Below are 27120 nucleotides of genomic sequence, written 5' to 3'. Positions count from 1 at the left end.
TATTAATTTGAAATTTTATTTTTGCGAACGCTTTTTGTATTATTTCAAATACTGTGAACATTAAAAAAACATGCGTTACCTAGAAATATTTTATTTAAAATTATTGCTATTTTTAAATCAAAAAATAAGCTTCGGAATTTTAAATGTTAAAAATAATTTTTGAAACTAATGTCTTATTGTTGTATTTGTAATCAATAAAATATATTTATAAAAAATTCTAATTGTTAAAATTCGGGAATTTTCCAATTCGGTAATATTATAAACTGTCGTAAATTTTATTATTCGGGAATTTTATAATTCTGAAATTTTATTATTCGAGAATTTTATTATTCGGGAATTTTCCAATTCGGTATTTTTATTTTTCGGCAATTTTATTATTGGCGAGTTTTATTTTTTGGCCAATTTTCCAATTCGGTATTTTTATTTTTCGGTAATTTTATTATTCGTGTATTTTATTATTTGGGAATTTTCCATATCGGTATTTTTATTTTTTGGCAATTTTATTATTCGCGAATTTGATTATTCGGGAATTTTATTTTTCGGGATTTTTCAGTCGTCCCATTTGAAACAAAAAGTAAAGTTTTAACGAAATTATTAAAATTTCAACAAAACAGAATTAATTTTCAACCAAGATGAATTTTCAATTTCAAAAAAATGTCGACAAAATATTCAAATTTTAATCCAGAAAAGATTTCAGTTCTCTTTTCAACGCTAAAATATTAAATTTGAAAAAAAAGTAAATTAAAAAAAAAAATAGTTAAATTTAAAAAAAAAAGAGAGAACTATGACATTTTAATTTAAAAGGACAAATCCAAATAAAAAGTTTTTATCCAAAAAAGATTTCAGTTTACTTATCAGCAAAAAATATGAATTTTAAACAAAAGGTTAATTTTTCACGAAGAGTTGAATTTAAGTTAATTTTTCAACCAAAAAGGATGCTTTTTAAAAAAATTGTAACATTTTCAACCAAATATTGAAACTTATAACTAAAAACGTAATCTTCAGGAGTAATTTTTTGCGCATTTGAAATATTATGTAAATGAGTGGCCCTCTACTTTTTTTTAATTATTTCAGAGAGACTTGAAAATAAATCTGCAGCTCTTCAATCTTTTCCACGTGGAAAAAGACATAGAAGAGGAAATAATAGAACTTAATAAAAGGAGAAGTCAAGCTGAAAGTCGGTGGGACAAATTGAAAGAAGAGATTCCAAATTTGAAACGAATCGAGATTCAAATGGAGAGAAAGATTGCGGAAGAAGAAGGCGAATTATATAAAAACAAAGCCAGTTTGATGAAAAAAGAAGAAAATATTCAAACTTTGACGGGAAATGAAGTCAGAATCTCTAAAAGTTTAGCATTCTATGAGAAGAACTTTGAGCCTCATAGAAATAGCATTCAAGATCTGAAAGAGAAGAAAAAAATTGTTGAAACTGAGCTGGCTTCTCTTCATCCCGATTCTTGTGATACAGACTCTCCGGACAGTCCCTCGTCTTTCGATGAACAACAGGTAATTAATTATTAATTAATTTAAATAATAAATATAAGAAAATTAATTTAAATATTAAAAATTATCACAATTTGTGTCAATTTAAATAGAATTTTTGATGCCTTTATTTTTTTTTTATTATTTCAACTAAAATTTTGGAGTCATAAAAAAATGCATTTTTAAGAAATTAGTTCAACTTTAAAAACTAGTTAAATTTGTAACAAAAAGATGAATTTAATTTTCTATGGAAAATTATTAATTTTTAACAAAAGTTAAGAATTCTCAAACAAAATGTTGAAGTTTCAAATAAAAAAGATTAATTTTCTACCAAAAAAAGAACAAACGAATTTTTAATAAAATTCAAGAATTCTGAACCAAAAAGTTGAGTTTCAAACTAAAAAAGAATAATTTTTAAACAAAAAGATCCATAAATTATGTTGCCAATTTATTGCCACCCAATTTATTTTCTGTTACTTAATTATTGAACTTTCAAGATTATTAAATCAAAAATATGAAATTTGGCTACAAAAGTTAAGGAAAAAACTACTTTTTAAGAAAAGTCAGAAATTCTCAACCAAATGTTGAATTTTCAAATAAAAAAGATTAATTTACTAGCAAAAAAGACAATTTTTTTTAGCAAAATTCAAGAATTCTTAACCAAAAATTTGAATTTCCTACCAAAAAAGGCGATTTTTTTAAGCAAAATTCAACAATTCTCAATTAAAAAGTTTAATTTTTGAGAAAAAAAGAACATTTTTCCTATTTGTTAAATTTGTAACTTAAAATCATCATTTTCTACAAAAAAAACAACGAATTTTAACCAAATTCAAGCATTCTCAACCAAAAAGTTGAATTTTAAAGTAAAAAAAATAAATAAATTTTTAAACTAACAGATTAATTTACTAGTAAAAAAGACGATTTTTCTTAGCAAAATTCAAGAATTCTTAACCAAAATCTTGAATTTTCAACTAAAATAGATGGATTTTAAAACAAAAAGATTGTTTTTCTACCAAAAAAGAGAAATTTTTAACAAAATTAAAAAATTCTGAACGTAAAAGTTGAATTTTCAACTAAAGAATTTGTGTTTTTGAAAGAACAGATTAATTTACTACCAAAAAGACGATTTTTTTGCAAAATTCAAGAATTCTTAACCTAAAAACTTGAATTTTTAACTAAAAAAGAATAATTTTTTAACAAAAAGATTATTTTTCGACCGAAAGCAAACGAATTTTTAACAAAATTCAAGAATTCTCGACCAAAAAATTGAATTTTCAACTAAGAAAGATGAATTTTTGAACGAACAGAGTAATTTTCTACCGAAAAAGACACATTTTTAACCAAATTCAAGAATTATTAACCAAAAAGTTGAATTTTGAACAAAAAAGGATTTTAAAACAAGATTAATTTTCTGCCGAAATAAAACAAATTTTTAATAAAATTAAAGAATTCTTAAACAAGAAGTCGAATTTTCAAGAAAAATAGAAAAATTTTTTTAAATTTTTAAGCAAGCAGTTTAACTTTAAAACCTATTTGTTAAATTTGTAACAAAAAATATTAATTTTTTAAAACAAAAAAAAAGCGAATTTTTAACAAAATTCAAGCATTTTTATGAAAAACCTTGAAATTTCAACTAAAAACGATGAATTTTTGAACAAAAAGAATAATTTTTAAACAAAAAGATTATTTTTCTACCGAAAGAAAATTAATTTTTAACAAAATTCAAGAATTCTCGACCAAAAAGTTGAATTTTCAACTAAGAAAGATGAATTTTTGAACGAACAGATTAATTTTCTACCGAAAAAGACATATTTTTAACAAAATTCAAGAATTCTAGAACAAAAAGTTGAATTTTTGAGAAAGAAAGAATTTATTTTTTCATTTTTAAGAATGCAATTTAACATTAAAATATATTTCATTTTTAAACAAACAAATTAACTTACTAGCAAAAAGATGAATTTTTTTAGCAAAATTCCAGCATTCTTAACCAAAAACTTGAATTTTCAACTTTTTGTTTGAGAATTCTTCAATTTTATAGAAAAATCGTCTTTTTTGGTGGTAGATTAATATTTTTGTTTACAAATTTATATTTTTAGTTAAAAATTTAACTTTTTGATTGCGAATTCTTGAATTCGTTTTAAAAAATTCGATAGAAAAATAATCTTTTTTGTTTAAAAATTTTTCTTTTTGGTTGAAAATTTCTATTTTTAGTTTAAAGATCAACTTTTTGGTTGAGGTCCTTCAATTTGATTGAAAAATCGTATTTTTTTGTGTTAAATTAATTTTATGCTATAAAAATTGATCTTTTTAGTTGAAAATTTACATTTTCAATTGAAAATTTAACTTTCTGATTAAGAATTCTTGAATTTTGTTTAAAAAATTCTTTTTTTTCGATAAAAAAATAATCTTTTTGTTTAAAACTTTTTCTTTTTACTTTAAAATTTATATTTTCAGTTGAAAATTCAACTTTTGGTTTAAAAATTCAGATTTTTTAGTTGAAAATTCAACTTTTTGATTGAGAATTCTTGAATTTTGTTTAAAAAATTCGTTTTTTTGGGTAGAAAATTAAGCTTTTTGTTTCAAAATTCATATTTTTTATTCAAAATTTAACAACTATGTTTTAAAGTGGAACTACTTTGTTTAAAACAAATAAAAGAATTGTCTTTCTTTCTTAAAAATTCGACTTTTTGGTTGAGAATTTTTTAATTTTATTGAAAAATTGTTTTTTTTTTGGTGGTAGATTAATCTTTTTGTTAAAAAATTTATCTTTTTATTTGAAAATTCAACTTTTTAATTAGGAATTCTTGAATTTTTTTTAAAAAATGCCTCTTTTTGTAGTAAATTAACCTTTTTGTTAAAAAATTCATGTTTTTAGTTGAAAAGTTGACTTTTTGATTGAGTGTTCTTGAATTTTGTTTAAAAAATTCGTTTTTTCGATAGGAAATTAATATTTGTTTAAAAATTCAACTTTTTGTTTCATAATTCTTGAATTTCGATCGAGAAATATTGATTTTTATTGAAAATTCGTGTTTTTTAGTAATAAATTAGATTTTTTAAATAAAAATTAATGTTTTTTAGTTGAAAATTCAACTTTTTGACTGAGAACTCTTGAATTTTATTGAAAATTCTTCTTTGTTATTAGTAAATTAACCTTTTGGTTTAAAAATTCATGTTTTTCATTGAAAATTCAATTTTCTGGTTGAGAATCTTGATTTTTATTGAAAATTCGTATTTTTAAAAAGTAAATGAGCTTTTTATTTAAAAATTCATGTTTTTTAGTTGAAAAGTTGACTTTTTGATTGAGTGTTCTTGAATTTTGATTAAAAAATTCGTTTCTCCGACAGAAAAATAATCTTTTTGTTTAAAAATTTATCTTTATGGTTGAAAATTTATATTTGTATTTGAAAATTTAACTTTTTGGCACAGAATTCTCGAATTTTTTATCGAGAATTCTTAAATTTGATTTAAAATTTGCTCTTTTTTGTTATAGAAAATTAATCCTTTTATTTAAAAATGCATATTTTTGATTCAAAATTGAATAAGTAATCAGTATTTTTTAGAGTGAAATTAGATTTTTATTTTAAAAAATCATGTTTTATTTTGAGAATTCAACTTTTTGGTTGAAAACTGTTAATTTTTATTCAGAATTCGTATTTTTTAGTAATAAAGTAGACTTTTTGATTAAAAATTAAGGTTTGTTAGTTGAAAATTCAACTTCTGAAATGAGAATTCTTATATTTTGTTAAAAATTCGATTTTTTCGATAGAAAATTAATCTTTTTGGTTAAAAATTCGTATTTTTTATTCAAAATTTATATTTCTAGTTGAAAATTGAACTTTTTGGTTCAGAATTCTTGAATTTTGGTGGACAATTTTTAAATTTGATTAAAAATTCTTTTCTTTTGATAGAGAATTAATCTTTTTGTTAAAAAAATCATATTTTTGATTCCAAATTTAACAACTAGGTTTTAAAGTTGAACTTCTTTCATCAAAATAAATTTTTAAAATGTCTTTCTTCCTTAAAAATTTAACTTTTTGGTTGAGAATTCTTCAATTTTATTGAGAAATCGTATTTCTTGGTGGCAGATTAATTTTTTGGTTTAAAAATTTGTATTTTTAGTTGAAAATTTAACTTTTAGATTTCGAATTTTTTTAATTTTGTTTTGAAAATTCGTTTTTTTCGAAAGAATATTAATCTTTTCGGTTAAAAATTCGTATTTTTTATCCAAAATTTATATTTCAGCTTTTTGATTGAAAATTAACAACTACGTTTTAAAGTTGAACTTCTTTCTTAAAAATAAATTTTATAATGTCTTTCTTCCTTAAAAATTTAACTTTTTGGTTGAGAATTCTTCAATTTTATTGAAAAATCTTATTTTTTGTTCGCAGATTAATCTTTTTATTTAAAAATTTATCTTTTTAGTTTAAAATTTACATTTTCAGTTGCAAATTCAACTTTTTGATTGAGAATTCTTGAATTTTGTAAACAAACTTTTTTTTCCGTTAAAATTGAACTATTTCATTTTTAAATAGAAGTTAAACTATTTAACTCAATAAAAACTCGGGGACATAAAAAAAGTGATTATAACTCGATAATTATAATATTTATATCAAATTTATTTTCTTATTGAAGAAAATATTATATAATATTCCTAAAAATATTCTCAACTTTTGAATTTTCGGCCCAAATATTGTTTATATTTATTAATATTTTCATTTATTTTATTTTTATTTTTAAAGTTCCAGGAATACAGCAGACTAAAACTGGAAGCAGGAAAGCAAAATTCAGTCTATAATCAGCAACTAGACTCAAAAATGCGAGAGCTTCAACAAGATAATGATAGACTTGATAACGAGATTCGAAAAAAGTCAGAAATCGATGCACGTATTCACTTATTTAAAGAGCATCTCGAAAAAGTAAAAGAACGAGAAGATTCTTTAAAAGAGCAGCTCGATAAAAACAGACAATTTTTGATCGAAAAGGAAAATTTTCGAGATACTTTATTGAAGGAAATTGCTCAAGCTAAAAAAAAATTACCGGAATTACAAAATGAGAAATTCAAAATAACAGAGACTTTAAAAAATGCTAAGGATGATAAGTATTCGCAACAAAGAGCTGAACAGAAGGCTAATTGCATAAAGCAATTGTCTGCTAATTTTCCTGGAGTGGTGTGTATTTTATTTTATTTTTTTTTTCTATTTTTTCTAGCTTCAAGATTGCTTTATAATTAATTTTTTAGCGCCGAAGACAATCTGGAAATGCCAGGAAATTTTTTCGAGCATGCTTATTTTTTTTTAATTATATAATATAAAATTAAGCAATATTTTTTCATTTGTTGAAATAGCTGACAGGAAATTTATTTTATTACCGGGAATTTTACAAATTTGTAGAAGAAAAATCTTTTCAATCACATAATATAATTTAATTTTATTTCAAGTTTTTAATTGTCAAATTCAAAATCTGAAAATTAGTTCATTATAAAATTTAATTATTTTTCTGAAAATACGTTTTTTTTTTTGAAAAATAGGATTTTTCAGAGATAATAGAAGTATTCTACTTTTAGTTGAAAATTTATTTTCTCCCTCTTCTTTCATTTGTTATTTTTGACTCGAATGAGCCAAAAAGGAAGGTAATTTGGAAATCTGTTTTTTCGTTGTAAATCTTTTTCATGTTTTTTTAGCATAACAAATTTTGTCATAAGAAAATCGATTTCTGCTAGATCTTAAATGAAAAATTAATCTTTTTTTTAAACGAAATTTCAACTCTTTGACAGAAGATTGAGATTTTTTACTTAAAAATTAAAATATATTTTTGAAAATTTATGTACTTTGGGGATAATTCGTATGTTTTTACAGAAAATTTATCTTTCTGGTTAAAAATTGCTTTTTTCGATAAAAATTTTAAATACCCCATTTGAGGATTCATAATTTTAGTTGAAAATTCATCAGTTTGGTTGAAAATTAATTTCTTCAACTGAAAATTCAACTGGTACCTTTTTAGTTGAAAATTGATCTTTCCTGGTTCAAAATTCAACTATATTGTTGAAAATCCACGCATTTTATTTAAAAAATGGATTTTTTAATATAAAATTATCTTCCTTAAAAGATAAATTTATTGTTTAAATATTTTTCTTTTCGGTTAAAAATTCATATTTTAGGTTGTAAATAAAAATAAACTGTTTAAAAGTTTAACTCTTTTATTACAATTTTTCTAACTCTTTACTTATTAAAAATTATTTTTTAGTTGAAAATGTCTTCTTTTTTGGTAAAAATCTATGTTTTTATTTGAAAATTCCTATTCTTCATGATAATTTCAACAAAAAATTTAACTGGTATTTTAATTTTTTTTTTGGTTAAAAGTTAAACTCGTTTGTTACAATTCTTTAAACTTTTAAATTCTTAAAAATGATTTTTTAGTTAAAAATGTCTTCTTTCTTGGTAGAAATCTATATTTTTGGTTGAAAATTCATATTTTCGTCAAACATTGAATCATTTAATCTAAATAATAATCATCTTTTACTTCAAAGGCTAATCTGCGTGTCAAAAAATATTGTTTTCGGTTAAAAATTCAAGTTTTGCAGTTAAATATTTATAATTTTATTTAAAAATTCCTTTTTTAGGTTGGAAATAAAATTATTCGGTTAAAAGCTGAACTTTGCTGTTAAAAATTATTATTATTATTTTTTTTCATAATTTTAATTAAAAATTCATTCAGTGGGTTGAAAAATGAGTTATTTGATTGAAAAATTATTTTTTATTTGGATGAAACAGTTTTTTTCCGAAAAATTTAACTATTTTGTTGATTGTTTTCTAGTAAAAATTAATCTTCTTGGTTGAACATTCATATTTTAGTCTAAAGCTGAATAATTTAATTTATTTAAATATTCATCGTCGTAGTTGAATATTTCATAGCCTTCATTAAAAATTCATCTATTTGGTTAAAAATTAATTTTTTAACCTACAATTTAATTATTTAAATTTTGGTTGACAATTTATCTTTTTTTTTCAGTAAAAATAATTTTTTTTAGTTTGAAAATTCAACTATTTTAGTTGAAGATTGATTGTTTTGATTTAAAGTTCATGAGTTAGGCTAAAAATTATTTTTGCAAGTAAAAATGTAACTATTCCATTTTCAGTTAAAAGTTGATTTTTTTAGTTGAAAGTTTGACTATTTGGTTTAAAATTTCTGTCCTTTAATGTTAAATTTAATTATTTTGTGAAAAAAATTATGTTCTGTTTTTAAATTGTTTTTTTTTTGTAAAAAATTAATTTTTTGTTAAAACATTTATCTTCGTGGTTAAAAATTCTAGTATTTCAGTTAAAGACTCATCATTTTAGTTAAAAATGTATTTTTTGGTTTAAAATTCAACAATTAAATAATGTTTGTAACTGAAAGTTTAACTTATCCATTTTTATTGAAAATTTATTTATTTATTTATCGATACATTTTTTACCAAAAAGGACGAATTTTCAACAAATAACATAAATTTTCAATAAAATAGTTTAATTTTCAAACTAATAAAGATAATTATTTAACCAAAAATGCATTAGTCAAATTTTCATTTAAGAAAAATTAATTTTCCAATTAAAAAAAATTATTTTGTACATAACAGTTGAATTTTCTACCAAATACTTGAATTTTCAACAAAATTGTTTAAATTTTGGCCATAAAGACGAATTATTTACAAACAAAACTAAATTTTCTAATTCCTAATTGTTGATTTTCAACAGAAATGATAATTTTCAATCACACAGTTGAATTTTCAAATAAATAGTTAAGTCTTCAGTCAGAAACGTTAATTTTCAACTAAGACATATGATTTTTTTTAACAAAATACTTAAATTTAAAATCAAAAAGATGACTCTCAAAAAATTAAAAAATATGAATTTTAAACAGAATTTTCTATTTATTTTCAAACCGAAAATATAACTTCTACCAGAATAGTTGAATTTTCAACTCATAAAGACGAAATTTCAGCTAAACAGGTAGATTTTCAAAAAAATATTATCAACTAAATTTATAATTTAAAAAAAAAATTAATTTTTAAACATAATATTTCAATTTTCAACCAATTATTTCATTTTTTGTTTAAATATGATTTTTCAAGCAATAAATGTCATAGTTGAATTCTACCAGAACAGATATTTTCAAACAATTTTGAACCATTTTTAACAATTTTAGGTTACGTTAGTGTTTCACATCAAAAATTGGTATTTAAAAATAAAAATTATTGTAATTTAACCAAGGCTTAGGATCTGTTGATAGTTTTGGATAATGTTTGTGTGTTTTGTCGAAAATTGAAATTTGTAATTATAAAAATTATAATTTAAAGACGATTTAGAACTTTCAACAATTTAAGGTTATTTTATAGTGTTTTGTAATAAAATTGGTAGTTTAAAACAATAATTATGTTATGTTAGCGTTTTACACCAATAATTCTATTTAAAAACAGAAATAATGATAATTTTATAAAGATTTAGAATCAATGAAGATTCATAAATTTTGAACAATTTTAGGTTATGTTAGCGTTAAGCACAAAAAATTGCTATTTTTAAACAAAAATTATTATAATTCGAACAAGATTTAGATTCTGTGAATATTTCTCGATTATTTTAGTTCTGATTATATTCATTTTTTAATACAAATTTTGAACTATTTTAGATTATGTTAGCTTTATACACAAAAGGTTGGAATTTCAAAACAAAAACTATTATAATTCGAACAAGATTTAGATTCTGTGAACATTTCTCGATTGTTTTAGTGTTTTTCGTCTTAATTTGTATTTTTACTAAAAAAAATTAAAGTTTTTAAAGACGATTCACAAATTTGGACAATTTTAGGTTACGCGTTTTATTAAAAAATTTCGAATTTAAAAACTACAATCATTAATGTTGAAGCAAGACAGCCGATTTTTTTACATTTTCTCGTTATGTTAATATTTATTAAAGGAAGACGTTTTTTTTAAATCATTAGATTTTAAAATTTCATATAATTTTTAACAGGTTTTTTTTAAGTTTAATTTTCACTAGTTTTAATTTTCGATAGTTTTCTGGTTATGTTAATGTTTTTCACAAGAATTTATTTATGTAAAACAAAAATATTCATAATTTGCATTTTTAGAATATTTTAATAATTTTGTGTTTTCCCTCGGAAATTGGTATATTTTGTTTTTAATTAAGGTTTCATTTTATACATATTAATTATTATGCATTCAAATGAAAAATTTCTGAGTTAAAAGTTTGTTAAGCTTAACTTTTGAAAATTAAAAATTCAAAAATATTTTCATTATTTCCTTTAAAATAATATTTAACTTTAAGAGACCGATATTTTTTGTCGTGCGTTTGAAATACAAATGTCTAAATAACATTTCTTAAAATTTTAAATGTCTACTACTATATTTTTGGTTAAAAATTTTTTTTTTTTGGTGAAAAATTCAAATATTTTTGGCCGAAAATTAATATGTATTAGTCTAATTATATTTTTGTTTAAGAATACATCTTTTTTGGCTGGAAATTTAACTGTTTTTTAGAAAAATCTTTTTTTTGGTATTAATATTCAACAATTCGGTTCAATTTTTTTCTTTCGTCACTAAAAAAATCTGTCTTGATTTAAATTCGTCGTTCTCGTTAAATTTAAATGTTTCCGATTTAAAATAAAAAAAATTTTCAACGAAAATATCAACTATTACATTTTTTTTAGATTTAATCTTTCCTGGATGAAAATTGAACTATGTTATTGAAAATTCGTCATTTTATGATGAAAATTTCACTATTTTTGTTTAAAAAATCATCTACTCGGCATAAATTTAATCTTTTTTTTTATTAAAAATCATATTTTTCAGTTTGAAACTTAATCTGTTTGGGTCGAGAATTCAACTAATTTGTGCAAAACTCATATTTTTGGATAAATTCAACTCTTTTTGAATTAAAGTTCATATCTTTTTACGTTTAAATATTAACTGTATAACAGTCTTCGTTGAGAATTTATCATATTAGTTTAAAATTCATCTGTTTAATTGAAAATGTTAATTGTTTTTCTAAAAATTCATCTTTTTTGCCATAAAAATAATCTCCTTGGTTTAAAATTAATCTTTTTAGTAACAAAAATTAATCTATTTTGTAAAAAATTCAACTATTATGATTTAAAATTAACCTTTTTGTTGAAAATTTATATTTTGGATTACAAAATTTAAATATATTGTAGAAAATTCATCTTTTTGATTCTCAATTAAACTTTTTTGGTTCAAAATTAATCTTTTTGGTTAAATTATGAATTATTTGCAACATTTTTCGTTGGGAATTTATGTTTTCTGGTGAAAAAATAATTACTTGGTTAAAAATGTAACTACTTTGTTAAAAATTCACTTTTTTGGTTGAGGATTCATATTTTTCTAGGAGAAAATTGTACGATTAAACGAACTTACCTGAAGTGAAGTTCAATCGAAATTATGCAAATACGTCTCGTCCTCTAGATCAATTGTAGTAACGCTAGTTGCTCGATCCAACTCACAGAATTTTAAAGCCGCGCGCGCAAAATCAATTCTCCACACATCCATTGGGGGGCGCCCCTTTTTGCCACGTACTCATTACGCTTTTTTGATATTCAAATCGCAAAATACAAGGGATAAGGGGAAAGAAAAGGGAGGGTTTGATCTATTCGGACGAGACGTATTTGCATAATTTATGAACTTCACTTCAGGTAAGTTCGTTTAATTGTACAATTATGCTGCATAGTCTCGTCCTCTAGATCAATTGTAGTTGTTTAAAGCATCAGATTTGCGATTTGAATCTCCACTTTATTTATAAGTTTGTACATTAGGGATTCAGAACACTCGACGCAAAATCACATGTCGTTTCCCGTAGTGGGCGATTATAGAATTTAGCGAATACATTTGAATTAGCAGTCCAACCTGCTGCTTTGCGAATAATTTCTACATTAACTCTCTTTCGAGCTGCTGCCGAGGTAGTGGCATGTCTAGTGCTGTGCCCGGTAAAAATTTTCATGTCAATTCCACTTTTATTCAGAATCTCTTTTAGCCAACGACTAATTGTTTGCGAAGTAGCTACACGGTGTGGTTTTTTAAACGTTAATAATAAAGTATCGGTATTTAACGGCCGTAAGTTTTCTGTTCGATGAAGGTACTCCTTGAGTACACTTGAAACACACAGACTAGGTTGTTCCTTAAAAAAGGGACATTCTAGGATTGGCTGTGCTCGACCAATACCCGATGTTTTAATTCTATCTGTAATAATAATTCTAACCGAATCGTCTTTTATTTGAATGTTTCCTATCTTAATCTTTGAAAGTGACTGAACACGCTGTGCCGCGGCTAATGCGATAAGGATAGCAAGTTTCTTAGTTACATTTTCCAAACTAAGTTCCGCATTTGGCCAGAGTTTCGAGACAAAACTTAAAACTGACTGCGGGTCCCAAATATCGTTATATTTCGCGTTTTGGGGTTTTAAAACTGATATCCCCTTAAAGAATCTTTTTAATCGGGCATCGTTGCCTAAATCCTCTATTAAAATTAGTGACAATGCCGACCTATAACTATGTAATGTGCCGTATGTTTTTATTCCCTCTGATAATTTAGACAAAAAACTCAAAACTTCTGAGACAGATGCGCTAAACATAGAGAGTTCGTTTTCTCTGCAAAATTTCCACCAAAGTCTGATAGGCTTATCGTACTGTTGTAATGTACCATCAGATAGCGAAGCCAAAACCATTGGAATAGAGGATTCTGGAACGCCACGTCCTATATACGACCTCCTGATAATTTCCCTACAGCCAGGATAAGATTCTTCGCCAACGGGTGATTTTTCCTAAAAGGGCATAACAGCAATTTATTATCAGGACCTAAATAAATCAAATCATCCACTAAGGTGATTTGAACTGTGGGAACCAAGGCTGAGTAGGCCAGAAAGGAACCACTAGAACCCCATGAGCCTTGTCTGCTATTATTTTGCGCAAAGATTTCAAAATGAGAGAATACGGAGGAAAGGCCTAAAATTTATAAGAAGCCCAGTTCAAAGTAAATGCATCTATAGCCAACGCTTCTGGATCTTGCTTCCAGGATGCAAACCTCACACATTTTGCATTATTATTTGAAGCAAACAAATCAATTTGGAAAAAACCGAAAGCTTTTTGAATTTCTCTGAATCCCTCGGAGGATATTTTCCATTCCTTTTCACTTGGCAGTATTCGGGACTCTTTGTCTGCAATGGAGTTATCACATGATTTGATATAGGAAGCAAAAATCCATAATTGTCGCTCTTCACACCACTGCCAAATCTCCTTGCATAATTTTGTAAGCTTAGGGTACTGAATGCTACCCATTCTATTAATATAAGCTATGACAGTTGTGTTGTCTATTCTCAATAGCACTTCGCATGAACTCAAATCTTTTGCAAAACATTTGAGCCCATAGAAAGCAGCTAGTAATTCTAACGAATTAATATGCAATTTTTGCTGCTCTAAATTCCACCAACCATGTGCTGTCACGCCATTGCAGACTGCTCCCCAACCTGTTAAAGACGAATCAGTAAAAATCCCGAGCTTGTAACGTAATGTTCTAATAGGGTTATTAATAGTCATAACATTTTTTATCCACCATTTTATGTCACCTAAGATACTAGAAGGCAGTGCCATCCTCTTTTCAAAGTTTTCATTCGCGGACTGTAAAGCTAGGTATTTTTCTCGTTCCAGGTTTTTTGTATACAAGCTACCATATTGAACGGCTGGACAGGCTGCTACCAAAGTGCCAGTAAATTGAGCTAATTCCCTGATTTTACAAGAGGATTTTTGACTGATTTCTGTTGCCCAATCTAAAATCATTTTTCTTTTTTCCTCGATTAATTCAATAGTCATTTTTCTTGTGTCCCATATAAAACTTAAAAATTTCACCTTTCTAAGTGGTTCAAGGTTACATTTATTGACATTTAGCAAGAAACCCAAACATTCTAACCTTTCTCGCGTTATATTAATGTTCTTCGAACACTCGTCTTTCGTTTTCCCCATTAGACAAAAGTCATCTAGATACACTACTGATAAAAGGGATTTAGATCTGAGGTCTTGGACAATAGGTTTAATTAGTTTTGTAAAAATGAATGGTGCAGTGCACAGTCCGAAGGGAACACAATTAAACTCATAGAAACTTCCATCAAAAATAAATCTCAGATACTTTCTAAATGGTTTAGCTATTGGGATCAAGAAATAAGCATCTTTAAGATCAATACTGGCTAGATAGGCATTTTTACATAAGAAACTGCTAAGAGTTTTCCTGTCTTCCAATTTAAAATGAGGAGCTACAATAAATTTATTTAAATTTTTAAAGTTCAAAATAAACCTTTTTTGACCATCAGGTTTGTCTACCAAAAAATAGGAGGAAATAAACTGTCCGTTGAGAAAAGTACATTCTGATATGGCTCCCTTTTCAATTAAATTATTTACAGATTTTTTATAATATAGCTTCTCATCTAAAGGCATTGGAGTTTCTTTTAGTATTTGCTTCTGGTGAGGAATAGAAAAAAATGGAATTTCATAACCTAAAATACATTGGAGTATAAAATGATCTGACGTAATATATTTCCAGTTTCCAAGAAAATCTCTTAAACGACCTGCTGGCCTACTTACGTTATTGAACGACGGGGCTGGTAATTTTTGGGTTGTTGTTGAGATGGGTACTTCCGCCCTCCCTGTTGATTTGGCCTGAACCCCTTGAAGCCAGCTCGCCTGAGAGGGGTTTTCCAGTTTAAATTACCGGTCTGTCTTCTAAAATTGTCAGCATTTAATGCATCCTTTTTAACGTCAGACTGTCGTCCGCTATTAACCGATTCGGTTGTTTTTACGAATTCTTTACTCGTCTTTTCCAGCGCCTTAGCCTTTTTGAAGCGTTCTGAGAAGTCTTCTCCGAACAACTGATCATCCACTGCACAATCAATAGCCACACTTTTCACAAGAGGGTCAAGTGAATCGATACTACTAATTATAGTGATTCGCCTTGTGATTGACATAGCGTGGTGCAGTTCTACTAATATTCTCCCCGAATCTCCTAGACGACTTATTAAGGAGTCAGTGTCTACCTCCTTTCGGGTCAATAATTCATCAAGGCATAAGGCAATCGCATACCAGCACTCAGTAGATTCTGCGAAGCCACATGGAAACTATCCTTTTTGACGGAAATTCCTTTTGCCAACTCTTTAATCTCTCGGTTGAGATTGGGGGCCTTGAGCATTGTGAAGTTAGCTGCCGTCAGATATTTCTCTTCAAGGTCTTTTTTATCATCTTTAGGAATGCCAGATTTTAAAATGTTCGACCATTTCTCCACAATCGTTGTATGTATTTCTGGTCCGAATTTTTTTGGTTAACTCTTTACCAAGTAGGTCAAGAGTTTCTGGTCTCGGTCCAATCTTATTATCCATCGAACGGGGTTTGTCCTCATCTGACTTTACTCTTTCGATAGACTCGGATTGCGAATTAGAGTTCACAGATTCTTCTGAAGAAGATCTAGACAGATTCCTACGTGAGACTACAGAAATGGATCTGGATCTGGAACGATTGTGGCGCCTGTCACGCGAGTCGTTATCGTCGCCATCTTGAGGATGGGCGCCTCTTGCAGGACTTTTACGAGAATTCGAAGGATAATCGCGATAATCGTGACGATAATGACGTGACGCACCTCTCCGAGAATGTGGATAATGTTCTCCGTCATTCCATTCGTCTACTTCGCGGGGATGAGATCTTGAGCTATGTAGATAGTCGTGGGTTGGGGTACCTCTTCCAGAATATTCTGGCGAGTCACGCTCTCCGCCATTTTTACCACGCTCTAAAAAATCTCAGTTTCTGGATGATTTCCACCGATCATAACTCGACCGTGAACGTGATCGTGAACGTGACGCATCTCTATTTGGATAACGCTCCCGGTTGTACCGATCCCGCCTTGAACGAGAGTTGCGTTATTCATAATCCCTTTGACGATGCTTCGATCGACGCTCCGTCTCATTAATCTTCTTTTTCAGATGTTTTAGCTCCGCTAGCACTGCAGCAATATCACACTCGCGCGATTTATACGATTTACCAGGGTCACGGTTTTCGCTACTATCGGCATTCATTTTGAAACACTTTATTCTGACCGAAATTTATAAAGAAAACCGTCCACGCACTTGCGAGCTGGATCGCACAGAAAAGCGTAATGAGTACGTGGCAAAAAGGGGCGCCCCCCAATGGATGTGTGGAGAATTGATTTTGCGCGCGCGGCTTTAAAATTCTGTGAGTTGGATCGAGCAACTAGCGTTACTACCATTGATCTAGAGGACGAGACTATGCAGCATAATTAGTCTTTTTGATTAAAATTCAATATTTTTAGGGAAAACTTCATCTATTTGGTTTAAAATTTATCATTCTAGTTAAAAGAAGATATTTTTGGTAGAAAATTCATCTATTTTATTGAACAAATTAAACTGTTTTGTATCAAATAAATGTTTTTTGACAGAAAAATGATCAAATTGGCGAAAAATTCATCTTTTTGGTTGAAAATTTCATCATTTCAGCAAAAAAAATTATCTCCTTAGTAGAAAATGTAACTATTTTGTTAATATTTTTTTTAAATTAGAAAATTCATTTATTTGGTTGAATATTCATATTTTCGGGCTAAAAATTCTTCTTTTTCGTTTGAAAATTTTTCTCGTTTGGAAGAAATTCAATCTTTTTTTTGATTAAAATGCATCATTTATATAAAAATTGAACTAATTTTTTAAAAATTCATTTTCGTTGGTTTAAAAATGAACTATTTTAATTGAAAAGTCTCTAATGTTTTTAGCTCAAAATTTTTTTTTTCAAAAAATGCAACTGTCAAAAAAAAATTCGGTTTCGGTTGAGTTTTGGACTATATATTTCTGAAAAGTCATCTTTTTCTTTAAATTCAGATGCTTTTGTTTTAAAATTTATCCACCTTTTTGGATGAAATGTCAACAATACAATTTTCGTTGAGAATTTATGCTTTTTCAATATTTTTTATTTATTTAAAAAAAATTAAATTATAACTACTACATTTATGGTTGAAAATCCAAATGTTTTGTCGAAAATGCGTCTTTTTGGGTTGAAAATTCAACTATTTTGGTAGAAAATTAAACTAATTAAAATGTATTATTTCGTTAAAAATTTATATTTTCAGATTAAAAATGAAATGCTGTTCAAAAAAATCTTCTGTTAGGCTTGAAAATTGAGGAATTGGGGTGATTTTTTTTACTTTTTCGACTTAAAATTGTTTATATTTTCATCCTTGAATAAAATATACATTTTTTTAGACTGAGGTTCTTGATTTAGAAAAAATCGTGTTTTAGATTGATCGATTAATCGATTTGTGTCAGCCGAAAGATCATCGCTACAATATTGCGTTTGTGAAAATCTTCGAAAAATATTCCGACTCTATTGTTGTAAAAGATACAGAAACTGCGAAAGAATGCATTCAATTTTTGAAAGAAAATAAGCTTGGCAGAGAAATGTTTATTCCCTTGGATAACATTAATCCTCAGCCTATCAAAGAAAATCTTCGGTAAGTCTTCATTATTTTGTTGAAATAACATTTTGAAGGATTTTTTGTTTATAAAAAAATACTTGAACTTTATATTAATATAAAAATTGCAGAGATATCAGGGATCCTCCAAACGTAAAATTGGCTTATGATGTGATCAAATTTCCAGCAAAAATTGACTCGGCAGTCAGGTTTGTAACGAAAAATACGCTAATTTGTGAAACTATCCAAAATGCGCGACAGCTTTCCGCGAGTCGTCAAACAGAGAAAGGAAGAAAATTGGGACAAACTGTAAGTGAAAGTAGTTTAGAAATTTTTAATTTTGAAAATAATAAATTTAGAAATTTTGGGACAAGGATTTTTTTCGCAAGCGTGCCTATTTTTTTAAATTGCAATATGAAATTTGATAAAATTATTTTTAGTTTGCGAAAGTAGCTGTATATAATTGTATTTAAGTATTTTATTGAAAATGTGCTTTCTTTTTTATTTTAAATTAATTTTTTTAACTGGAAATTTAACTATTCTCGTTTTAGTTAAAAATTGATTGTTTTTAGTTGAAAATTCAAGCATCTGGATAAAAATTCGTTTTTTTTTCTTTGGCTGAAAAAGAATTTTCTTTTGAATGAAAATTTAACTATTTCGTTTGAAACTTAAACTATATTGTTGAAAATTAATTTTTTTCGGTTGAAAATTAAATTTCTTAACTAAAAATGTAACTATTTGAATTGAATACTTCATAATTTTAGTTAAAATTTATCTTTTTTAATAATAATTAATTTTTTAAAATAATAATTCGCCTTTTCAGGTAGAAATTAATCCTCCTGATTGAAAATTCAATTATTCTGATTAAATATTCATCATTTTAGTTAAAAACTCATAATTTTTTGTAAAAAATAACTATTTTTTTTAAATTTGTTGTTTTTTATCTTTATTATTATTTTTTAAATGAAAATATAACTAAAACTCTAATTGTTTAATTTTTGGTTGAAAAATTATTATTTTTTCAGTTGAAAATTTGTAATTTTTGGCATAAAATTGATTTTCTTGGTTAAAAAATCATCATTTTAGTTAAAAATTTAATTATTCTAGTTAAAGATTCAACATTTTAGCTTAAAATTAAATTTTTTGTTTAATTAGTTTAAAAATGTAAGTATTTTTTGAAAATTCGTTTTTTTTTCTTAAAAATATATATACTTTTAACTGAAAATGTAACTATATATTCTGTAACTAAATATTTAATTCTTTAATTTTTGGTTAAAACATTATTTTTAATTAGTTGAAAATTGGTCTTTTTTGGCATAAAATTAAGTTTCTTGTTTAAAAATTTAATTTTCCTGGTTAAATATTCATAATTTTAGTTAAAAATTCATAATTTTATTTGAAAAATAACTATTTTTTGAAAATGTATTGTTTTTTATCTTTATTATTTAAAAAAAATGTAGCTATTTGTATTAAATATTCTATAATTTTACTTAAAGATTAACTCATTTGGTTTAACGTCATTTTCTATGACTAAAACTTTAATTTTTTAATTTTTCATTGAAATTTTGTTTTTTTTTTTTTTAGTAGAAAATTTGTCTTTTTTGGTAGAAGTTAAGCTTTTTAGTTAAAAATTTAATTATTCTGGTTCAAGATTCATAATATGAGTTATAAAGTCATATTTTCGTTTAATATTCTACTTTTAAAATTAAAGATTCATAATCTTGGTTGAAAATTCATAATTTTGTTTAAAAATGTAACTATTTTTTGAAAATTCGTTGTTTTCGTCTTTTTTTCTGGAAAATAATTTTTTTTTTAACTACAAATTTGACTATTTGTATTGAATATTGTATAATTTTATTAAAGATTTATTTCTTTGGTTGAACGTCATTTTCTGTAACTTAAACTTTAATTGTTTATATTTTGGTTGAAAATTCATATTTTTATTTAATATTGAACTAATAAACTTGAAGGTTCATAATTTTATTTAAAAATTCATAACTTTGTAAATGTAAATATTGTTTTGATTTTTTTTTGGAAGTGATTACTTTTTTAAACTGAAATGTAAATGTTCGTATTCAGCATTCTATGATTTTAGTTAACAATTTATCTGTTTGGTTGAACAGTAATTTTTTTAAATAAAAATTTAATTCATAAGTTTTTCGTTAAAAAATAAACTTTTTTATTTCAAAATTTATCTTTTTTGGTAGAAATTAATTTTCTTAGATGGAAATTAAATTATTCCAGTTGAAGATGCATAATTTTAGTTGAAAATTCATCATTCTGCTTAAAATTGCAACCATTATTTTGAATTTTTTAAATTAATTATTTGAATGAAATATTTTGTAATTTTACATAACAATTGATCTCTTTTTTTAACATTAATTTTTTTCTTTATATTTAGCGCATCAATTTTTAGTTGAAAAATAATTTTTATTTATCAAAATTCACCTTTTTCGTAGGAATTAATCTTTTTGGTTGAAAAATCATCACTTTGTTTAAAATCGTAACCATTGTCTTGATTTTTTTTTATTACAAATTTTTAAAAAAATTTAACTCATCAATTTTTGGTTGAAAAATGATATTTTTAATTTGAAAATTCATCTTTTTCTTAGAAATTAATCTTCTAGGTTAAAAATTCATATTTTAGGATGAAAATACCAATATTGCTGTTAAAAATTCATCATTTTGTTTAAAATTATAATTTTTTTATATCTGAAAACGTAACTGTTTGAATTGAATGTTCCATCAGTTTAGTTAAAAATTCATCTTTTTGTTTGAACGTAAATTTCTTTAACTAAAAATTTAATTGTTTAATTTTTGATTAAAAAATTATTATTTTTTTCTAGTTGGAATTTCGTCTTTTTGGTAGAAAGGATTTTTTTTTGAAAATTCTTTTTTTAATTCAAATTTTTTTAATAACAATTTTATTCATCAATTTTTGGTTGAAAAATGATCTGCCTTTTTTGATAATTTCTCTTTTTTTCGTAGTGAATAATATCTTCTTGGTTGAAAAATAAAATATTTCAGTTGAAGATTGGCCAGTTTAGTTAATATTTCATCACTTTGTTAAAAATTGTAAAATTTTTGTTGAAAATTAAAGTTCTTTTTGACTAAAAATGTAATGATACGAATCTTTTTTTTTTAACTCATCGCTTTCGTTGAAAGTCAATTTCTTTAACTAAAACTTCAACTGTTTAATTTTTGCATTGCATTTTTTCAGTTTAAAATTCGTTTTAGTTTAATATTCAACTACTTTAATTGAAGATTCATAAATTTAGTTGAAAATTCATAATTTTGTTTAAAAATGTAATTATTTTTTGAAAATTCTTTGCTTTTTTCTTGGAAAGAATTCTTTTTTTTTTAAACTGAAAATGTAACTATTCGTATTGAATATTCTATAATTTTACTTAAAAATGTATTTCTTTAATTTTTGGTTGAAAAATTATTTTTTAAATAGCAAATTTGTCTTTGTTGGCATAAAATTCATTTTTTAGGTTGAACATTCAATTATTCTGGTCAAAAAATTATCGTTTTAGTTAAAAATGCATCACTTCGTTTGAAAATGTAACTATTAAACATTTTTTTAAAAATTATTATGTTTTAAATTGAAAATGTAAATAATGGAATTGAGTATCCATCATTTCACTTCAAAATTCATATTTTTGGTTGAAAATTTAATTTTTTTGAACTAAAAATTTATTTATTCAATTTTTGGTTGACATTTTATATTTTTAAGTAAAAATTTAACTATTTTTATTGTATTTTGTGAAAAAATCGTATTTTTTGGTAGAAAATTAATCTTCTTGTATGAAAATTCTTTTTTTTTTCGTTAAAAAGTAATCTTTTTAATTGAAAATAAATTACCTGTTTTAAAGTGAAACTGTTTTATTAAAAATGTATCTTTTTGGTTTTAAATTAATCTATTCCAGTTGAAGATTCACCATTCTCCATTTTCTTTAAATTTAGGTAATCAATTTTTGGATGAAAAATGATCTTTTTTATTTGAAAATTCGTTTTTTTTCGTTGAAATTGATCTTTTTGGGTTTTTTAAAATTTATTTTGTTTTAAAATTTATTTTGTTTTAAAATGAATGTGTAACTATTAGAATTGAATATTCCATTATTTTAGTAAAAAAATTTATCTTTTTGGTTTGAAATTCAATTATTCTAGTTGAATATTCATAATGTTATCTGAAAATTCATCTTTTTAGATAAATATTCAATTATTTAAGTTTAAAATTAATAATATTAGTTAAAAATTCATCACTATGTTTAAAAATGTAACTATTTTTTGCAAATTAGTTTTATTTTTGAAATTTATTATTTGTATAACTAAAAATTTAACTATTTGAACTGAATATTCTATCATTTTATTTAAAAATTAATGTCTTTTCTTGAGCATTAATTTTTTGACTTGAAATTAAACTCATAAATTTTTGATACAAAAAAAATATTTTTTTTATAGTTGAAAATTCGTATTTTTTGGTAGAAAATATTTTTTTTTGTTAAAAATTCAATTATTCCAGTTAAATATTTACCATTTTAATTAAAAATTCATCAATTTGTTTACAAATGTAACAATTGTTTTGAAATGTTTTTTTACTACGAATGTAACGATTTAAATCTTTTTGTTAAAAATTTATCCCATTGGTTGAAAGTCAATTTCTTTAACTAAAATTTTAACTGTTTCATTTTTGATTGAAAAATTTTTTTCCAGTTTAAAATTCGTCTTTTTTGTGAAAAAAATTCATTTAGTTGGTTAAAAAAAATTTGGTTGTTAGGATCTCTGATTAAAAAATGAATTTTTTCAACTAAAAATTTATTGATTCAGTTTTTGGTCGACAATTAATTTTTTTAAGTAAAAATTCAACTATTTTTGCTGCATTTTGTGGAAAAAATCATATTTTTTGGGAGAAAATGAATCTATTTCAGTTGAAGATTTACCATTTTGTTCAAAAATTCATCACTGTGCTTGAAAATGTAACTATCTAAAAAAAAATTGTTTTATTATTTTAATTATTATTTTTATAACTGAAAATTTCACTATTTGAAGTAATTGTTCTATCATTTTAGTTAAAAATTTATCTCTTTTGTTGATCATTAATTTGTTCACTAAAAATTTAATTCATCTTTTTTCGTAGAAATTAATTTTCTAGGTTAAAAGTTCATATTTTTGGATGAAAATTCAAATATTCTTGTTAAAGATTCACCATTTTATTTAAAAATTCATCACTTTGTTAGAAAATGTAATTATTTAAATTATTTTATTTTTATTTAAATTAATTTTGTTGATATAATGCATTATTTGATTATTTAATTAAGCGATTTGCGAATATCTTGTAATATAATTTGTCGTTTTAAAAATGCGAAACATTTCAAGTCTCTTAACTATGAAAAATTTTACCGAGAAAACAGCTGGAGTTGTCAGAGAATTTTATTCCATGATTTGAGCAGACAACCTGCTCTTGAGTAATTAATAATATTTGTTTTCAGTGTGTTTTGCTTGATGGCACAATGTTTAAAAAATATGGAATCATATCAGGTGGTCAAGCAGACTTGGCTAGACAAGCAAGAAAATGGGACGATAATGCGGTTGTGTAATTAATAATATTTGTTTTCAGTGTGTTTCGCTTGATGGCACAATGTTTAAAAAATATGGAATCATATCAGGTGGTCAAGCAGACTTGGCTAGACAAGCAAGAAAATGGGACGATAATGCGGTTGTGCAATTAAAATTACGAAAGGTAAAGTCTTTTTGATTCATTATTTTGAAGACTGATTGAATAATTTCAGATTGGAATTTAAAAGTTAGATGATTTGGAATTCAGAGGAATTGAAATTGAATTATTTCTAATTTAAAGAGTTTAAAATTAAAAACTTTGGATTTAACTTGTTAGATTGTTATTACATAAAAAAAAATTATTTTATATTAAAATTGATTCTAGAAATTTTTCAAATATTATTAAAGATATTCAATAATTTTCTAATTATTCTTCCTTTTATATAGAATTCTCATAAAACATTCAAAACGAAATTTAAATCATTTAAGGTAAATTTAAACAAAACTTAATTTATGTTTAAAATGTTTAATATTTTGAAACATTTTCAAATTGAAAAGTAGTTCAATTTTCAATTAGTTCTAAAATCTTATAAATTATAAAGCTTGAATATGATAAATAATTATCTTACTTTTTCATTGTTTTGAATTTATTCTGGAGGAATTTTATTAATAATTCTTTAATTAAAAACCCTCTAAACTGTAAATTGTGCTTAAAAAAACCAAGCATTTAAGAATATTAAACTGTAAAATTATTCAATTTGAAACTGATTAAAATTGAAACGAAAGAATTTACAATATTTAAATTTAAAATTAATCAGTTTGAAACTGACTTAAGGCTTTCAATATTACATTTTGCAGTCTTAAAAGATTTAAGAGTTTGTTTAAAATTTATTTATTTAGAATAGTGATTAAAAAATCTACTATTATATTTTTGGTTGATAATTACAATTTTTTGGTTAAAATTGAAGCTCTTTGTTTAAATTCGATTGTTTATGATTTAGAAATTTAAAATCGATTTTTTTTCGGTTGAAATATCAACTAATATATTTTTTGTTAAGTATTCTTCATCCTTTGTTGGAAATTAAAATTTTTATAAAAGAATTGTCTTTATGGATTGAGAATTTCACTGTATTTGTACAAAATTTAAGAACTTAGTTGAAAATGATTTTTTTTATGAATTTGATTGTTTTCATTAAAAAAATATTTCTTTGTTGAAATTGTAACTATTACATTTTTATTTTGCAATTAAACTGTTTTTTTGTTGTTGAAAATTTATCTTTTGGGAGTTGAAAAGTCCACTTTTTTGCTATAAAATAAAATTCTTTTTAAAAAATTAATATTTATTTGCCTGGATTTAATTCTTTTTGATTTAAAATAAACAAAAATTTGGCTGAAATTATAACTATTACATTTTTACTTAAAGATTCACCTGTTTTGTTAAAAATGCAATTTTGTTTGAATAATTAATCGTTTTTGGTTAAGGTTTGAACTATATTTTTAAAAAATCATCCTTTTCTTTAAATTCGACTGTTTATGACTTAAAAATGAATATTTTTTTAATTAAAATATCAACTGTTACATTTTTCTTTGAAAATAAGTCGTTTTTTGTTGCAAATTCAAATTTTTGTTTAAAATAAGTCTTTATGGATTGTGATAATTCCACTTTTTTTGTAGATAATTCAACTTCTTAGTTGAAAATGAATTTTTTGTTGTTAAAAATGTATCATTTTTAATTAAATTTAATTGTTTTTTTATTCAAGATAAAAATATTTTTGATTAAAATTCGTCTTTTTTATTTGAAAATGTAACACTATTTGCGCTCTATTAGTAAAAATTTAATCTTTTTTGTATAAAAATCATAACGTTTATTAATAATATGTTTTTAATTTTAACTTTTAAGTTTTTAACCTTCTTGAAAGTAAAAATATTTGATAACATTTAAATTTTGTGGTTAAAAATTCAGCTTTTTAGTTAAAAATGTTACTATTTTGTTGAAAATTTGTATTTTTTTTACTTTAAATTATTTTTTTATTTTACTAAAAATATAATTATTTTATTTTCGGATGTAGATTCGAAATTTTGGTTTGATAATTTAATTATTTCAAGAGAAAATTCAATCGTTTTGTATAAAAATGCATCTTTTTGGCTTGAAAATGTAATAATTTGGTTGACATTTTTTTTTCAAGTTAAAAATCTTTCGTAGGTTCAGATTGTAACTAATTTTGTAGATATTTCTTCGGTTTAAAATTTCACTATTTTTTAAAAAACTTTTCTTCATTAAAAAATTTTTTTTCAACTGAAAATTATGTTTCTTGGTTAAAAACTTCACTAGGTATTTAGTCAAAAAATCAATCCTTTTGTAGAAAAATTTATCTTTTTGGTTTGAAAATTCAACAATTTGGTTGGAATTTTTCTTTCTTGACTGAAAAATCGTTTCTGGTTGAGGTTGCGACTATTTTGTAGAATAATGGACTTTTTCGGTTCAATTAAAATGATTATAACTTGAAATTGAAAATTTTTTTGTTTTAAATATTAACTATTTTTTGATCGGGAATTTTACAACATTTTTAGAATAACAATTTAGTCCAACTTTTATTTCAACCGTTTTTAAATAATTTCCTGAATTGTGATTTTTATTAATTATTATATCATTTAGTTTAGAATGCTTAATTTGGATAATCTTTCGTTTTAAAAATTTTCCATTTTAGATTTTTAATTTTTAAACATATATTTTAAATTCAAGAATTTTAAAATGCAGTTTTAAAGGTTACAAAAATTAGAAGTTTTTAAAATCGAAGATTTTTTAAAATAAAAAGCAGAGTGGCCGCCGGACCGGGAAATTTTATGAATATTCAGAAAAAAAATCTGCCCAAGTTCGATTTTAACAGTTATTTGTATAATTAAAGTTTACTTTTTTGAACTTAAAAACAGGTCCATAATAATATAGTCATAATTAAAGGTTTTTATTAAATTAAAAATATTGTGAGTCTATATTATTTAATTTTTTTATCCCATTTAATTTGAAATTTTTTAATGTAGAAAAAGAAGAATGATTTAATATTTAGCAATATTTCACTGTTCATTTAAGGCGAGTAAATTAAAACCAAATATTTCAAAGAAAAGAATTTGGAAATGAAAATTTTTTTTCAGAACCCTTAAACATATTTTTAAATTAATCGAAATTTTCCTACGATTTTTGGAAATCCTGCAAATTAAAAAAAATATCCTTAAAATCTTCCATGTTCTTCTTTGATAATTTTTTTAATCTCTTAGAATATTCTTAAACTTTCTGTTACAATAATTTTTCAAAGTGAAAAATGTTAAGACATTTTTGTATTCTTTTGAAGTCTTTCACAATTTACTAAAAAAATTCTAAATTTTTTGTTTGAAATTTACAAAAATCTACTTTTTATTTTAAATTCGGCTGTAAGTATTTGAAATTATTTCAAGTTCTAAATTATATTCGAATCTTTTTAAAACTTCTAAATATCTCTTAAAATTACTCTAATACTTTCACAAATAATAAGTGTTCTATTATTATTTATAAATTCCAATTAAATTTTTTT

The 27120-nt window shown here is 24.2% G+C and overlaps 1 protein-coding gene across 1 annotated transcript in view; it reads left to right on the top strand.

Moving 5' to 3' along the window:
• Nucleotides 1–27120, top strand: part of LOC117178580 (collagen alpha-1(I) chain-like) — a 120582-nt gene that overhangs the window by 20983 nt on the left and 72479 nt on the right. The window contains exons 6-10 of the mRNA XM_033370007.1: nucleotides 1075–1506; nucleotides 6222–6650; nucleotides 17823–18034; nucleotides 18127–18304; nucleotides 23616–23738. Of these exons, the coding sequence (XP_033225898.1) occupies nucleotides 1075–1506; nucleotides 6222–6650; nucleotides 17823–18034; nucleotides 18127–18304; nucleotides 23616–23738 (1374 nt within the window). The remainder of the gene's footprint in view (nucleotides 1–1074; nucleotides 1507–6221; nucleotides 6651–17822; nucleotides 18035–18126; nucleotides 18305–23615; nucleotides 23739–27120) is intronic.

The sequence above is a fragment of the Belonocnema kinseyi genome, chromosome 8 (genome assembly GCF_010883055.1).
Source record: "Belonocnema kinseyi isolate 2016_QV_RU_SX_M_011 chromosome 8, B_treatae_v1, whole genome shotgun sequence".
In the NCBI taxonomy this organism is placed as follows: Eukaryota; Metazoa; Arthropoda; class Insecta; order Hymenoptera; family Cynipidae; genus Belonocnema; species Belonocnema kinseyi.
The sequence above is the reverse complement of the archived record's forward strand: the minus strand, read 5'-3'. Positions and strand labels throughout refer to the sequence as shown.